General features: G+C 51.6%; 5 protein-coding genes across 5 annotated transcripts; 4 read left to right on the plus strand and 1 right to left on the minus strand.

The window, feature by feature from the left end:
* Positions 1–315: 315 nt before the first annotated feature.
* J4E86_006094 (uncharacterized protein) lies at positions 316–1256 on the minus strand (the record flags this gene model as incomplete). The annotated part of the gene is made up of 2 exons (XM_051446625.1): positions 316–1028; positions 1076–1256. 2 exons carry the CDS (start codon positions 1254–1256, stop codon positions 316–318), a joined length of 894 nt encoding a protein of 297 aa, XP_051302200.1.
* Positions 1257–1995: 739 nt separating this feature from the next.
* On the plus strand, positions 1996–3558 carry J4E86_006095 (uncharacterized protein; the record flags this gene model as incomplete). The annotated part of the gene is made up of 4 exons (XM_051446626.1): positions 1996–2183; positions 2232–2657; positions 2712–2961; positions 3010–3558. The coding sequence occupies 4 exons, from the start codon at positions 1996–1998 to the stop codon at positions 3556–3558; spliced, it is 1413 nt and encodes a 470-aa protein (XP_051302201.1).
* A 392-nt stretch (positions 3559–3950) lies between these two features.
* Positions 3951–4877, plus strand: J4E86_006096 (uncharacterized protein; the record flags this gene model as incomplete). Its single annotated transcript, XM_051446627.1, has 3 exons — positions 3951–4194; positions 4265–4662; positions 4827–4877. The coding sequence occupies 3 exons, from the start codon at positions 3951–3953 to the stop codon at positions 4875–4877; spliced, it is 693 nt and encodes a 230-aa protein (XP_051302202.1).
* A 362-nt stretch (positions 4878–5239) lies between these two features.
* On the plus strand, positions 5240–5947 carry J4E86_006097 (uncharacterized protein; the record flags this gene model as incomplete). The annotated part of the gene is made up of 2 exons (XM_051446628.1): positions 5240–5292; positions 5431–5947. The coding sequence occupies 2 exons, from the start codon at positions 5240–5242 to the stop codon at positions 5945–5947; spliced, it is 570 nt and encodes a 189-aa protein (XP_051302203.1).
* Positions 5948–14052: 8105 nt separating this feature from the next.
* On the plus strand, positions 14053–14544 carry J4E86_006098 (uncharacterized protein; the record flags this gene model as incomplete). Its single annotated transcript, XM_051446629.1, has 2 exons — positions 14053–14482; positions 14510–14544. The coding sequence occupies 2 exons, from the start codon at positions 14053–14055 to the stop codon at positions 14542–14544; spliced, it is 465 nt and encodes a 154-aa protein (XP_051302204.1).
* Positions 14545–15386: the final 842 nt, after the last annotated feature.

Here is a 15386-nt window from a genome sequence, read left to right on the forward strand (position 1 = left end):
TATGCAGAAAGGAGGTATTTCGCTGATAGCGACTGGTTGTGTGCAATGCCAGGACGTGCTTAGTCAGTCGTGGTTGTGCCATTCCGGGTTCTTTCCGTTCGAGGCGGATCGCTACATCCTTCACAGTCAGCACCACCGCATCATCAGCATCAACCCCAACATCTGCACCAACATCGACACACATCACTTCCCATTTCCAGTGAGGACGAGAATTGGAAGAAGATGCGTTGAATTGACTCTAGATATATCCCAGCCAGCCGGCAGTCATGAACTCCACCCAATGCATATAGCGCGACGAAGAAGCAACCAAACCCTCTACCAGGCGCCGACAATGCCCGCAACAGGAATATCAATACCGGTAGTGTAACTGGCACTGTCTGAGAGCAGGTACACATACGCGCCGCCAAGTTCGCGGGGGTCGGCCAACCTAGGCATGCCGCCATAGTACTGCATCTTCAAGTTCCAGTCGGGCGCCCGCTCAACGTAGTAAGTCATCTGCGTGCGCACGAAACCCGGGGATATCGAGTTGACGCGGATGCCGTGCTTCGCCCATTCCATCGCGAGTGTGTGTGCCATATTGCGTACTGCGCCCTTGGTTCCTCCATATGGCGCTGATGGCGCTGCCCTGTTTGGCCGGTAGGACGTCATGGATGCTGTGAAGACGATGGACCCCTTGATACCGAGCTCGATGAACTTCTTCGCGGCTGCCGTTGCGCAGAAGTATGCGCCAAAGACGTTGAGATTGAAAAGCTGCTCGAGCTGCGGGCGGTCGAAGTTGAGTGCGGGCTGGTGCTTGGTCATTCCGGCGTTGGCGATCATACCGTCAATCCGGCCCGATTGTGCCACGATTTCGTCAATGGCTTTGATGACGCTCTCCTCAGAGGTGACATCGCAGTGCAGGTAGTGTACGCGCTTGGGGTTTGCTTGTTGGAGTGCCTTAAACTCCTCGCCGGGCTCGAAGAGGTCCAAAGAGTAGATCTCAGCGGCTTCGTTTGCGAGGCATACTGTCGCGAGACCAAGTCCAATGCCTAACAGGTCAGCATCTATCCGCAATCTAGATTCGACATGCACCGACCTCTGTTCGCGCCGGTAATAGCGACTACTTTGCCCTTCAGGGTTATCTTCCAGTCAAAGTCCTCCTTCGGCTCAGTCGTAAGGTAGACGGGATTGGGCACACTTTGCTCGACTTGGGCGTTGGCGGCCTGACCAGCAGGTGCTGTCTGGTCAGATTGCGGTGTGATGGCAGAGGGAGACATTTCCGATTGGTCTACAAGGGTAGGCTGCGAAGGTTTGGGGATATCTGGAGAGGCAGGTCTCGCGAGAGAATGGAAAATCGAGTTACCACCACCACTTCGCTGGCACCCCGCATGTTTAAGTACATCGCATTTAGGTACCCCACAAAGGCATGTGGCGACCGAGTGCTGTTGATCGGTACGAGACACACCCCACGGGTGAGAGCGCCGCGAACCAGGTCCACAAGGCCGGGATGTTGTTGAGACTCGGCTCAAACCATCTTCGGAGGCGCGATGGCCTCGTGGCGAGCATACGCGCCGACGCGACAAACACGTGAGCTTCCGACCTTTTGCCTTCGCTTAGTGGCACAAAGCTCGCCTCGAGCCACATAGCCGGGTGCGCAGCGAGTTCATGCATGGAACACGTTCTGTCGTGTTCCACAACCAATCGTAACCGTCAAGTTATCGGTGCAGGCGGGTCTGTAGCGGGCCTGTAGCGGGTTTTCGGCTCCTAGTATGCGACCTGGGCACCTGGGGTAGGGAAAAGGGCCGAACACAATCTGGGGAGGTCCAAGCTGTTTTGAGCCAACATCATCAAAACCTGTGGAGGTGAGGTATCTTCCTTCTATAAAGCTACACGGGTGTCGCATCCATCTGGAGATATCCGCAACGGTTACCGCAACACTGCAAGTCGGTTCCTTCCACTGCAGCTTCGTTCCTGTCACAACGCTGTCGCACCTGTCAAACCGCAGATCAGGACACCATGTCGTCGACACGCCACTCTCAAGATCCAGTCGACTTCAAAGAGATGGACAGCACTAAGCACGTCGAGGTCACCGAAGATTTCACATGGACGAAGGATGAAGAAGCGAAGTTGGTCCGCAAGATCGACCTGTTTCTGCTTCCGACAATCTGGCTGATGTACCTGCTATCGTACATGGATCGCACGAAGTAAGTTGTATTTCAAGTGACGTAGTAGCGATAGCTAACAAGATCTAGCATCGGAAATGCGAAAATCGCCGGTATGGCTGATGACCTTTCGCTCAGCTCTGAGCAATACTCCATTGCATTGGTTGTATTCTTCGTTACCTACGTCGTCTTCGAGCCGCCTTCGAACATGCTCTTGGTTCGCCTCAAGCCATCCGTCTACCTGCCCGCCATCATGATCATCTGGGGAGCATTGACATGCTGCATGGCCGTCATCCACGATTTCAAGCACCTTGTCGCACTCCGAATCCTCGTTGGTGTTTTCGAAGCCGGTTTCGCTCCGGGTATCCTCCTCATTATCTCGTCCTGGTACAAGAAAGATGAGCAGTCGAAGCGCTTCGGTGTATACATGTCTGCGGCTATTCTCAGTGGCGCATTTGGCGGTCTTCTTGCAGGTGCCATCACTGGCGGCATGGAGGGTACTGGTGGTCTTCGCGGGTAAGAAACAAGCCTTGATTATTGCACGAAACCTCATGACTAATTCTGTAATAGATGGCGATGGCTTTTCATTATCGAGGGGGCTGCGACTATTGTTTGGGCTATGTGCGCATACTTCATCCTGCTGGACTTCCCCGCCAACACCAAGCGCCTCACCGACCGCGAGCGTGCTATCGCTATCGCCCGCCTCAAGGAGGGCGGTGTCCAGACACATACCGAGGGCGATGAGAGGATGGGCAAGGGAAAGTCCTTCCGCCTGGCTATCTGCGACTGGAGGACTATTTCTTTCATCCTTGGCTACATGGTAAGTCATAATGCGCAAATTACGAAGATTTCGACTAACAAATGTCAGGTCATTGTCGGATCCTCCACCCTTTCGTACTTTTACCCAACGCTCATGACCGGTCTCGGATACACCGACACAGTCACCGCCCAATACATGACCGTCCCCATTTACGCCGTCGCCTTCGTCTGCACAGCAGTCACAACCTACTACGCCGACGCCATCTCCAACCACCGTGGTCTCGTCATCGCAGGCTGGCTCGGCTTTGCGCTCATAACATCCATCTGCGTATTGTTCGTCTACGAATTCAAGGCACGATATGCGCTGCTCGTTCTCATGGCTGCTGGACTCTGGTCCTCCAACGCTGTATCGCTATCTTTCGCTAGCGCAACTTTCGGATCCATGCAGCCGGAAGTTAGGGCCATCGCGATCGCGCTTGTCAATGCCATGGGCAATCTCGCGCAGATCTACGGCGCTTACCTCTTCCCTGCCGACGACAAGCCAAAGTACCTCATGGGCTTCGGTGTCATTTCTGGTATGCTGGGACTTGGTATCGCGGTGTACATCTCCCTTCACATTGCTTTGAGGAGGAAGGAGGGCATCACAGCATTCTTTTGAGACATCTTAGAATAGCTATTGACAGGCGGCTGGATGTCACCGGTCGTGCTTGTCGGCATGTATATATCATGACAGCGTTCAAATTTCATGGCAATGATCACAAAGATGATCACAAGAACGACCGCATGTGCGTAGATGATGAGTGACAACACTGACGCGCCTCCATCATGCATCAACAGTATCCTGTGATCCTCTACTTCCAGATTCCAGGACTGTGCCGTCACAACAGCCCTTCGATATAAAAACGATACTAACCTCCTACTGCCACGACCTTTTCTGCGATACAACTTCTCCTACCGCGTACAACACTTCCCGAGAAACGTACAAGCAAAGCGCAGCAACCCAGAGTCAATTACACGAACCAGTAGCTCTCACAGCACGAATACTACACTATGGGCCTATTCAACTTCTTCAAAAGCAACACCCCACCTCCACTCTACCATCACGGCGAGCGAGGAAGTGGAAACGAATACCTATCGCCAATGCCCAGCGAACAAGATCCATCGATCCATGTAGGAAATGATCCCAAGACCATCAAGAAGCGCGTAAAAGAGAGGGTAGATGCCGAAATCTGGATCGAGCGGAGGAAGGCACAGATGGAAAAGAGCGAAAGGAGTGAGAAGAGGTGGCGTGAACGTATGAGTCGAGATGCGGAGTACTTCAAGCAATCTGGACTCAACGACAAACCTTTACCACCAACACTCAGGGCTCAGCTCGAAGCGAGTGGCGGGCCTCGCGATGAATCACACGGTCCAGGGCATTTTCGCCTTGGAGACCACGGGTTTGCTGGCATGGCTGATGATCCTCGTGCTTTGGGATTTATGCCCTTGGGTCGTCGTCGCGGAGGAAGACGTAACCCAGGATGGCCGGACCTACAGAGTATGGGCCGTGGAGACCCAGATGTTCCAGATCATAGTTCTGGGCGATTGGACAACGGTAGAGGGGGAGGAGGAAGACCCAACGCTGGACTTCCGGACATTAGGGATGTGGGCCATGGAGGCCCGCCTGTTCCAGATCATAGCTTTGGTCGATGGGACAATGGTAGAGGGGGAAGAGGAAGAGGTCAAGAGGATGGGCGTGGCCCGCGTTGGCCTGGTGGAGGTGGTAAGGCTTCTGCTTGGAACATGCATGATTGAGGGAGGCTTGATGGGTTTGTTATCCGTGTATCGAGCAGAGATGGGAGATGTCGGAGACATGGGCGGTAGGAGTACTAGAAGTCGTTGAGATAGTGTGACAATCGCATCTTCACGCCCATTCAGTCAGTAAAGTTAATGACTCCTATCTGCTTCCCTGATCACTTTCAATTGGACGAAGTCTGAGACATGGGCTGTATATTTGAGGTGCGGCTCGCTGCGCGACGTCTATGTGGCATCACTCAATCGGCTCTTGATTTATAGATGAGCATTGTTACAGCAATCGAATGTTGATGGCGTCTGTGACATTTGGTTCAGCTGACGAGCGCAGCGATGTACGTGGCGTCACTTCACGCCTCATCAACAGCACATGATCATTCTTCACAATCATAAGTTATGGCTGTTTCGTATAAAACATCTCTCTCCTATGACCAGTGCAGCTTCCTACGATACCTTCTTCTGCCCTACACCAAAACAGCTACCGAGGTACTTAGCAACAACTCCGGCTTGACACTGACGTCCAAAACCAATACCTACTTCCTCCAAACATGGACCCCTTCTTCATTAGGCGCCGCGGCAAACCTGGAAAGTCGTCCGGGGGGTATCCTTTCGGGGGTTATCCTTTCGGGAAGGCACAAGGCAAAAGTCATCTTTTTCCCACTGACAAAGAGAAAGCGGAGACAGCCCAGGCTTGGATGAAAGAGAGAGCTAGATTACTTGAAAGACACAATGAGCACAGGAAAGATCATGGTCTTGAGCCAATGCCAGCCGACCGGGTACAACGTTTCGTCCAGCCGCCCAGCGAGTTGGAGGCGTATATCTTCAGTCGATATCGGTCCAACAATGGGTTCAACAGCCCTCTTAACGGCCGTTTCAACAAAAGAGACCGATTCTCAGCGCAAGCGGAATACTACGAGTTGCTGACGGAAGCATATGGTGACGCTGAAGAGTGGGAGAAAGTCTACGCTGATCAGTGGGCCAAGCTCTTCAAACCGCCTCGCCTCCATGGAGTGGGCGAACGCCGCAATATGAGGGGAATGTTTGATGATGATGATGACGATGATGACGATGACGACGACGATTGTTATGGCAATGTAGAACGTGGAATGCCTCAAGGGATAGGCGAGCCAGTGGATGGAGCTGGAGGTTTTGGAGGTGGGGCTGGTATGCGTGTACCTGGTGGTATGGGCCCTGACGTTCCCGGTGTGGGCTTTGGTGCTGGCTTCGGCGGTGCCAAGAGGCGTGGGCGTCGATAGGAGGATCTGCAGTATTCACGGCGGAAAAAAGCCATTTTTTCCAGTAATAATGGTGTATGGACCTACTTCCAGTCTAGGCAGTAACTTTGTACACTCATTTGTTCCACATCTTCTTCCACATAATATCGCAAGTGCTCTCAAACCGTTGTTAATGTCCGCGTCGCAATTGTATTGCTACTCATGACCTGACAGAAAAAGTACCAGTGGCAGAAGCATATATTGGAACTATTAGTAGCCTTCGCTCCTCATTAATTATGCGAATTTTTGTCATACTTTACTCTCATCTTCTAGCTTCCAGTAATGGAATGCTTGCGCGTCAATCTGGCCATGACATCCATTCATACACAGTTGTATGAACTTGGTGCTCATTCATTGAAGCATGCAATTGGAGCGCCAGCAACCCCTTCACATATACTGGTGATAAAAGAAAACGTTCTCTTCTGCTTCTAAACCCGTAAACCACCTCTCACAGCCTCTACGCTCATTGTAAATAGCTTAAAAATCATATACCATATCTTACAGTATTATATTCATCGAATATCATGTTCTCGGGCTCATATGCCGAGAAAAGCCAATGGGTCCGTCGAAAAGGTGAAGCCTTCGGATTGAACTCGAAAGGCGAAGCTGCGTACTACACGAAAGAAGTCAAAGGAAAGGAGACAAGATCGACTAGCGAATATTCCGTGAAGGTCGCGAAAGATCGCAGGTCGGGAACCCATAAGTCATCAGGCCGCGTATCGAGTCAACTCGCACCATTACCAGAAGCACCTGAACCGCCACCTGCAGTTCGTCCTTCGAACAAGAGTACGACCGAGTCCAGTCGCAGTACTTCTAGAAGAGACTACGATGCGCCACCCGCACAAAGAATGCCAAGTGCAACTCGCAGCAGTCGCAGCTCTTACGCTACTAGCGAGGTCAATGCTACCCAGGAACATATCCCGGAAGCATATCCTAACCCGTGTTCACGAGAAGCTCCCCGTGTGGCATCAAGCAGGATCTCGATTGCTCAGTCTCGGGTCAATGAGGGATATGCACACAAAGCTGCTGAGCAGGATCGTAGCGTAGCCGGTAGCAGCAAGAGTCGTCATAGCCATCGCGAGCGGAACACCCCTTCCCAGACCCGTACTTCCACACGCGAGAGCAGTGGACATTCAACTATTCAAACAGGTCGTGCACATAGTACCTCGAGTCGCTTCCACGATGATGTCGAGTACGACGCGAGATCTCCCAGAGGGCGAGCCCCAAGCGAAGTCAGTAGTCAACACTCCAGCTCTCGTCACCCCTCAGAGCATCGTAACGGAAGCCGCGCTCCATCCGCATATGAAGATGAGCAGTACGACAGAGACAGGGAATACGATCCTGAGGATGACGGAATTTACCACAGCGAGGGAATCCGACCAGAGGATTCCGCCTCTTCTGTGGGTGCAGCACGCGCAGAGAGAACACGCCCGTATGCGCAGAGCATGATCGATCGAGAAGTCGAAAAGGACCTAGTGTACATGCCTGGTAAGGCCAGACTATACAAAAAGATAGATAGACATGCTACTTATAGAACGGAATTTGTTCTTCCAGCGTGGATGAGCGGAGAGAGAGTACCGGGCAGTGCTGGATCAACGATCTAGGCGGTGGATCAATGAAGCGGTGTGGCAAATTTGTATCATAGAGAACTCTAAAACATATTACATCCACTCGGGTGTTACCACACAAACCTTAGAAGTCCAACGCTTTGACACTCGCGATAGTGAATGCGGAAATTGCGAAAAAGAAACCTGCAACAGCGAATGCGCCCTGTATGTCGTGTTTTACCACTGACCACACCAGCCCGAATACGATGCTTGCCAAAGTACCAAGCAGGGCTAGGCCGAAGAGCTTTAACTCGTCAACCCCAGTATCGACGTCAAGCCCCCAGCCAATACTGTACGTGTCAGTATAGTTCTGTCGTCGAAGCCAACGCGTTCACGTACCTACTTCCCCGCACTGGACAGGGCTCGAGTTTGTCAATTTTGCGTTTCGGAATGCTTGGAAGCAGAACCGCGGATGAGGGGCTGTCTTCCGGATGCAGGAAGAAGTGCATCAACAGATTCGGGCCGATCGGGGGGATGCTATCAGCTGGCATGGGTGAGTATTCGTATTCGTGATTCTGATCCACCGGTGGTATGTCATTGATCTCGTGAATATCTACCAGGCGGTGATGGTAAAGGCGGAACTAATAGATACTATCAGTCAAAGCTAAATGGCGCTCTGGGTGCGTGAGAAGAACCTGCCTTTACAAAGCGCAAGGCTGTTGCTTTCTTGAACGACAACAACCTCTTGTATCTGTCCTTGGACTCTTCATAGCGCTGCTTGAGAGCTCTGAAGAGATCGACGTCTGTTTTGAACTTGCATGACTGCAGCGCAGACATACGTGTAGCATAGCGACTCCAAGGAATACACCAGTGAATGAAGTGGTGTTCATGCTGATTCGTTTGGGTCTGCATGTCGCATGGCTTTATGCTCGAATAATTGCCTTTTTGATTCACGGGTTGGTGCTGTGGGAGCTGTGCATTTGGTGCGGTCTTTGTAGCGAACGTAGGTAGTAGGCCCCGAAAGGAGAACGACGCCTTGCTTCGCTGCGATTGTTGCGACGCTGCTTGCTGATAGATCTTTCGAACGGATAGCAGCCTTACTTGTCGTAGAATGTTGATGACAGCTCCTTGAGACAACTCTTCATAGTCGTCGGTGATGATCTCTCCGCAAGACTATCGAAGTTCAGTCTCGCGAAAGTAAATGAGTTTCAGAGCAGGAAAGGCTTACGCATGCAAATCTGATTGACGTGATATGCGGTCCAGAGTGGACCTCTTCACCCACTTTGTCTACTCTAGAAGAAGGAACACAGCTGGGCTCGCATGTAGTCTTACATGTATTGGGAGCAAATGATCTTGCCAATTGCAAGAACGCTCTGCTCGAGCATGCGAATGTCTCGAAAGACGCGACTTCACGCTGCTTTTCTGTCATATCCTCCTGAGAAGTCATGGATGATGCACAGCTGCGACTGGCATGTATGAGCGGGTAAAAATGCCAACCCGGCACTTGTTGTGTCCATGCTGCATTGATTTCGGTTGAAAGTTTTGATAGCTTGTCCCGAGTGCTCTTGATCCCGGCACGATCTGAATCAGAGAGCATGTGAATTTTCGCCTCCCTTGCCAGGTCGGTAAGAAAAACATCCAAGAGCAAATCACCGTTGGAAGGAGATTTCCAACCCATTTCGGGCGGGTGTATATGTCTTATCACGATGTCGGCCATCTCGTCCTCGTAGTTGCGCGTATGTCTCGCGAAGTTCCTTACATTGTCTTTCAGCGCCTTATAGGCGGTTCCATCGAAAAGAAACTCCCGGATCTTGGAAAATGCCGGCATGAGGATAGGGTCCGCATCGTTTAAATCGATCAGCTGGAGTCGCTGCAACGACCCGAAAGCGTTCTTTTCGTCGACTAGATACGCTCCAAGAGCTGTAGTCTTTTCAACGTTGAAGTGTTCGTATATCTTAGACGAAAGATAACGTAGGCGACGTCGCAAGAATGCGCAAGTATGATGTTGCAGGGTGGAGTCAGCCTCGGAGCGCAAATCCCTCTCGAACGCACCTAGGAAGAAATGGATATCATCCACATTCATCTCAACTGTATCCGTTGTCTGAGAGCAAACCAATTTCTGCCAACTTAGTTGAGGGTCTTCCAACAGCACCTCAATAACCTCTGCAACAGTATCTTGCCCATCCGATGCGATGAAGGAAGTACATCTGCTTAGCGTAATCGAGGTCGAACCGACGCTCTCGCCGTCATCCGAGCTATCGTCTGATTTCGTGACATTGTCAACGATATCGGCAACCTCAGCACCGCGTTTGAGTTCGTAAGGTTCTGACCTCGGAATGGGATTCCCTCCATGTGATGAGCAGAGATATCCTACTAAGACCGTCTTCTCCTGAATACCGTGACCTCGCACGCCATGTTTTGCACAGGGATCTATCGGGTGCCTGTAGTATAAGCAACGACAATAGGTGTATCTTTCGATGACTTGGTAGCACATTTGAGATTGCGCTTGAGATGTAGGCCTTGGAATCTGCGTCGCATCTGTGTTGCCTTGGGAGGGAAGGCTGCGGGGTAAGTTGAAGTGTAAGCAGCCGCCTGCCCGACGAGATTGGTTGCTTCCTGGGTATCTTTAGCTTTAACCGAAGACGTCATGCCATGCTTCCCCCCATCCATTTCCCAGCACCATAGCCTCATGGACAGACATGTTGATACTACAAATATTTTCGCATTCATTATGACCAGCCTCTGCACGTTTCGTGACCAGAGAATGTGCAATCACATGTATACACTTACAAAGTCACCACGCCGGTACCTGCGCTCATAGCGGGACTCGCCACAGCGAAGCAGAATTTCGTGTGTGCCCGAATTGAGTTCGTGCTCATTGCCCATGCCAATCATGTACCGTGATTCACATCTCTCTTCCGTCACCCGTGAGCCTTCGTAGAGTCACGGTTATGTCGACGTAGTCAACTTCACTTAGTGACACTGTGAACGCAGTCATACGATTGCATGACCTGATTATCTTCAAGAATGACCATTCACATGAGGCTCATTCAAATATGCGGCCAGATACCCTACCTTATCCATCATTTGCCATCATACTATTTCGCTTGAAAAACTAATCTGGATACATTCCTTGATGCACAAGCTCACACTCAAGTAAACGTGGGCCGTCCTGCGATACAGCTACACCCAAAAGCGCAAGCCTGGACCCGTACCAAAGGAAACGGTGCGGAAACTAAGAAATTCGAGGTCGAGAAGCGGAAAGACGTGCACAACGTTCCTGGGAAAGACAGACCGTCAAGTTACAAAGTAACAAGTCGCGGACCGCATCATCCTCTGCCTGAAACGCAGGTCCCGATTGCAAGGGCGCCTCCACCTGTAGTACACTTATCTAGCACAAGTCTAGCAAGCGCGGCACCAATTCATAGTCGAGAGAGGCCCTATGTTCGAGGTCTACCCGAGGTCTCTGTCGTATCTTACAACGCATATCCTCGAAGCAACATCAGTGAGGCCCCAAGCCATGCACCGGCAAGACCAAATCTTGCAACTTCGTCGCATACCCCGAGCGTCGCTCATAGTACTCATAATACCCACGCTGTGAGCGTAGTCAGCGATCTTAGGAGTCATGCGAGCACCAACAGCGTCGCTCAACCTAGCTTACCTGGAGAATCCCATCCACCTTCTCTGAGAGCTATCCCAATACCATCCTCAAATACGATTAGCTCTCGTACTCACAGCGCTGTGAGCACTGCCCCGAGGACGGCTTCCGAGGACTATCTGTCTTCGCCCGTGTCAAGAAACAGCTCTCGCGCACCGAGAGCTACATCCGCCGCTCCGAGTCACGTACCCGAGATTTACCCGTCTTTACCCCCCTCACGAGATAGCTCTTGCGTCGCTCAAAGCAGGGTACCCGAAAGCACGACGTCTGTGTCTGAGTCAAGACTTCTAACGTATCGCGCCCCAAGCGTTGTGACCGTCACATCAAGTACGATATCGGACCAGCACCCGCTTTTTCCTGCGTCAACTGCTTCAAGCGTGATACACAATTTGCAGCCGTCGCGTTCTCCGAGTGTCGCTAGTGTTGCCAGAAATACGGTATTGGAGGACCGTTGTGTGTTAGCCGCACCTGTATCTGGGAGTCCTGGTATCGCACCTAGTAGCGTCAGCGTCAAAAAAGAGTCGTCAGAATACCTGCAAGAGAGCCACTCGCGGGATCCCTCGCGAGCACCGTCCTTGCAGCCCCTATCTTCACGAGCGCCATCTTCGCGAGCTCCATCTTCGCGAACGTCTAGCGTAGCACCAAGCATTCGAAGCGAACATGTCAGCAGCACTGTCAGTGCCGCTCTACTCCGCGCCAATGAAGAGTACGCCAAATCTGTAATCAGCTGCGGTTCAAGCGAAGTGGAAAGCAGTGTGCGAAGCCACAGGCCAAGTGTCGTCCATCGCGACGAAAATCATGCCGACCCAGTCCCCGAACGAGCCCCAAGTAACGCTGCAAGTACTAGGAGTACTCGCGAATCGGGTCGCAGTGAGCGAGATATGAGCATCGCGTCTACAGCCAGAAGTCATGCGTGCGAGCAAGACTACGAGCCGAGAATCCAAAGCCAGTCGATCTCGAAGCGAGCCTCGAGTATCAAACCTAGTCGGAGTGAGCGAGGCGGCAGCACCGCGTCGAAAGCCAGAAGTTATGTCGATGTTAATGAACATGAGTCCAGTAGCGAACGCGAGCCAACTTCGAGACGAGCGTCGAGTAAAGCAAGCAGTTCTAAGAGTAGTCGAAAAGCATCTCGTGATGACCGTGGTCGCAGTACTACATCTCGCACTGGAAGTGCTCAGCATGAACCAGCGGAGGTGACAGTAACTTACGATGAGCACGAAGACGCCAGGTCTGAAAGTCTACCTTACTCCGAACGTAGCAAGTCTGCCTCAACGCGTCGCAGCAGCTCGGTATCGAGCGTCGAAACCGTCCGACCACTTGCAGGCAAACACAACGCGCTGGTAGTGTACAATGACAACGCCCTTCATACCGCCAAAGCTTCGAAAGATGCTACGCGTCTCCGGTCATCCAGGCGCAAGAAGAAGCCCGACATCGATGTTCGTTCATATGTTGGCAGCGACAATGTGACCGTGGTTCTCCCGGACCCTTCGGAGGTCGGCGAAGCAGGGCCCGCATCTGGATCGCAAGATCAGCAGAAAAAGGAGCAGTATCGCGAGAAGTACCAAGAGTGGCAGCGGCAAGAGCAACAATTTCAGCAGAAATATCAGCAAAAACAACAGTACCCGCACCCGTACCCACAGCCGTACTCACAGCCTGACCCGCAGACATATATGCACACGTATCCGCCCCAGTATCGACCACAACAGCAAGCGCAATACCCTGCTTGCGGAACGCCAGTTGGATATCCGCAACATACAAACCATCAACATCCATTTCAGCAATACCCAGACCCGCGATATACACATCCACCGCCCACCGCTCAATCATACTATCCAAGTGCTGATGCAAGTTATCCGTCGCCGTACGTGACACCTACGCCTCAGTACGGAACGGGGTATGAGAAATTGGGCGAAGAACTTGAGCAAGGTCGGAGAAGTGGTCGTTTGCCTAAGACCCGGGATGAGCGACATGAGAAAGTGGGGCGGCCTCGGAGGACAACTCGCCTGGAGGAAGAGTACGACGATTCAGCGCTGGTATACGAAAAGGGCGACGGGGGTAAGTTCCCTGCGAAATGGTTTGATTGAAAGGCCTGATAGTATCGGGGTTGGGATGGTCGGAGGCTGGAGGTGGCGTATGGCTCGGCGTGGCGCAGTTTCGCAGAGCAGAGATCGGGATTGAGAAACGGGTGCTAGATCGCTCGGAGATGTAGAAGGTATAGATGATGCAGATACCTTAGTGGGTAGACTCATCGATGTGTACGTTACACAAGACTGAGGTATGAGTCACTTGACGTTAGTTATGCATTGCTTATCGTTCGACGTAGGATGAATATAATCTTGCCATCACGCAGTAGTTGGCCTTTCGAGTATTATGCCCTTGGAGATGTCAGGATATATCGCAGTGCCGTGAAATGCACACTGACCTGCTCATCGTCTCCGCTTTGACCAACGTCGACACATATGTGACCGAGCGTTACAGTGAAGGAGATAGCTTAACGGATGACTTGGAACCTGTCACGTATATGACTGCTGGCCTTCATGTCACATACGCGAACCTGCCTTGGAGGTTCTGACTGTGATCCTAGCATAGAACGCCTGTCGCATGGCCTGCCAATACCGTCAATAGCGGAATAATCAAATACCAACTTTTTGAATGCCCAATGTCACATACCGCCAGGGAAGAGAGCGGTGCACGCCCATCTATACCTGTAAATGCCACTATTGCATGCCCCATTCTTTATACAAATCAACACATACAAGCTCTAATTCGATATCCAGCAATCATCGAAACCACCCCCACTACTTTGATACTTCAACCGACCTGGGCATTACACCAATCACGAACCACACAATCGACAAGCAGATCTAGACTCCGGTGAAATAATGTCTACCGCGAGAGGAGGAGCTATAGAGAGGAGGCACGCAGAAGTCGCTCGTCTGGTAGCCCAGAACAAAGCATCCAAGACCTTCCACCGGAGGCCCAAATCGACAGAGGGTAGCATGATTTCGCAAGGCGCTATGAGCAAGACCGATGAAATGGCCAGGGAAGCCTATGAGCACCGGAGACACGAAATCCATGAGCAACGAGGACACGAAGCCCATGAGAGGCAGAGACACCGAACTGATGAGAGGCAAGAACAGCAAACAGATGAGAGGCAGAGGCACCAAGCCTACGAGAGGCAGAAACCGCAAGTCGAAAACAACCCGCGTCGCAACACCGATGAGAAGAAGAAAACCCAAGGGAAAGTCTTGATCAGCAAAGGCACTTTCCTGTTCTTCGGCGGTAAAACGGGCCCGAATCTAAAGGCCAGAAGTAAGACATTTGACGTGACGGGAGCAGTGATTGACAGGCCCAACTGGCGGCCCGGTCAATGATAGCCGATTTCCTTCTTGGTTCGTTCATGGGAAGGGTCCTTGTCGGAATTTAATTCTTGTACGCGATAGATGTAAGGTTTTGGGAACGTTTGGTGCACTGGTGTCACGTCAATAGCATCGGTAATAGATGGAATATCGTAGAGGTCTCTGACCTTGATAAATCATGGAAGTTGTCGCATCTTCACCGTTTCAGCCGTGGTCCATATAGTGCCACTGCGCTTCTCCGTGCCAAAGCACTCTTCCTCCACTCATCGACAATCCTGAACAAGGACTCTTCCTATCGAGAACAGCTTCGAGATCCCACAAGTGCGTCTTCTGCACATCATCGAATCCCTGTGTCTATAGTGTCAACAGCATGGGCTTCTTCAAACGACTCTTCGGGGGAAGTAGGACGCCGCCTCCCATTCACTTCGGTAAGGTATTCAGAACAGCCTACTAGTTCACTGCTAAATAAGCAGGCTCATATTCTACATACGGGGGATACGGTGGATACCCTGCATATGGAGGGTATCCCACATATGGAGGATATCCTGGATACGAAGAACCAAGACGCGGAAGGAACGCGTACGACTACGGTTACGATTCCGATGAGAGCCATGGCGGTTATCGATATAGTGCTGCTCAGCGACGATACCGCAACGGGTCAGGAAGACGTGGTAAGTGACATTTCCGTGAGCTGTTTCCGCGTCCAGTGTTGGATTGATACTTCCTCTTCCATTGTCCCGACAATCATCATGCCTCAGTATAAGATCGTTGTGGCTGTTTTCTTCTTCATGTACCCAACGCATTCTCACCAAGAACCATGGCACGAACGAAGAGATTTTGGGTACGCAAGCATGTCC

Source organism: Alternaria arbusti, assembly GCF_024043155.1.
Source record: "Alternaria arbusti strain BMP 1465 chromosome Unknown scaffold_7, whole genome shotgun sequence".
In the NCBI taxonomy this organism is placed as follows: Eukaryota; Fungi; Ascomycota; class Dothideomycetes; order Pleosporales; family Pleosporaceae; genus Alternaria; species Alternaria arbusti.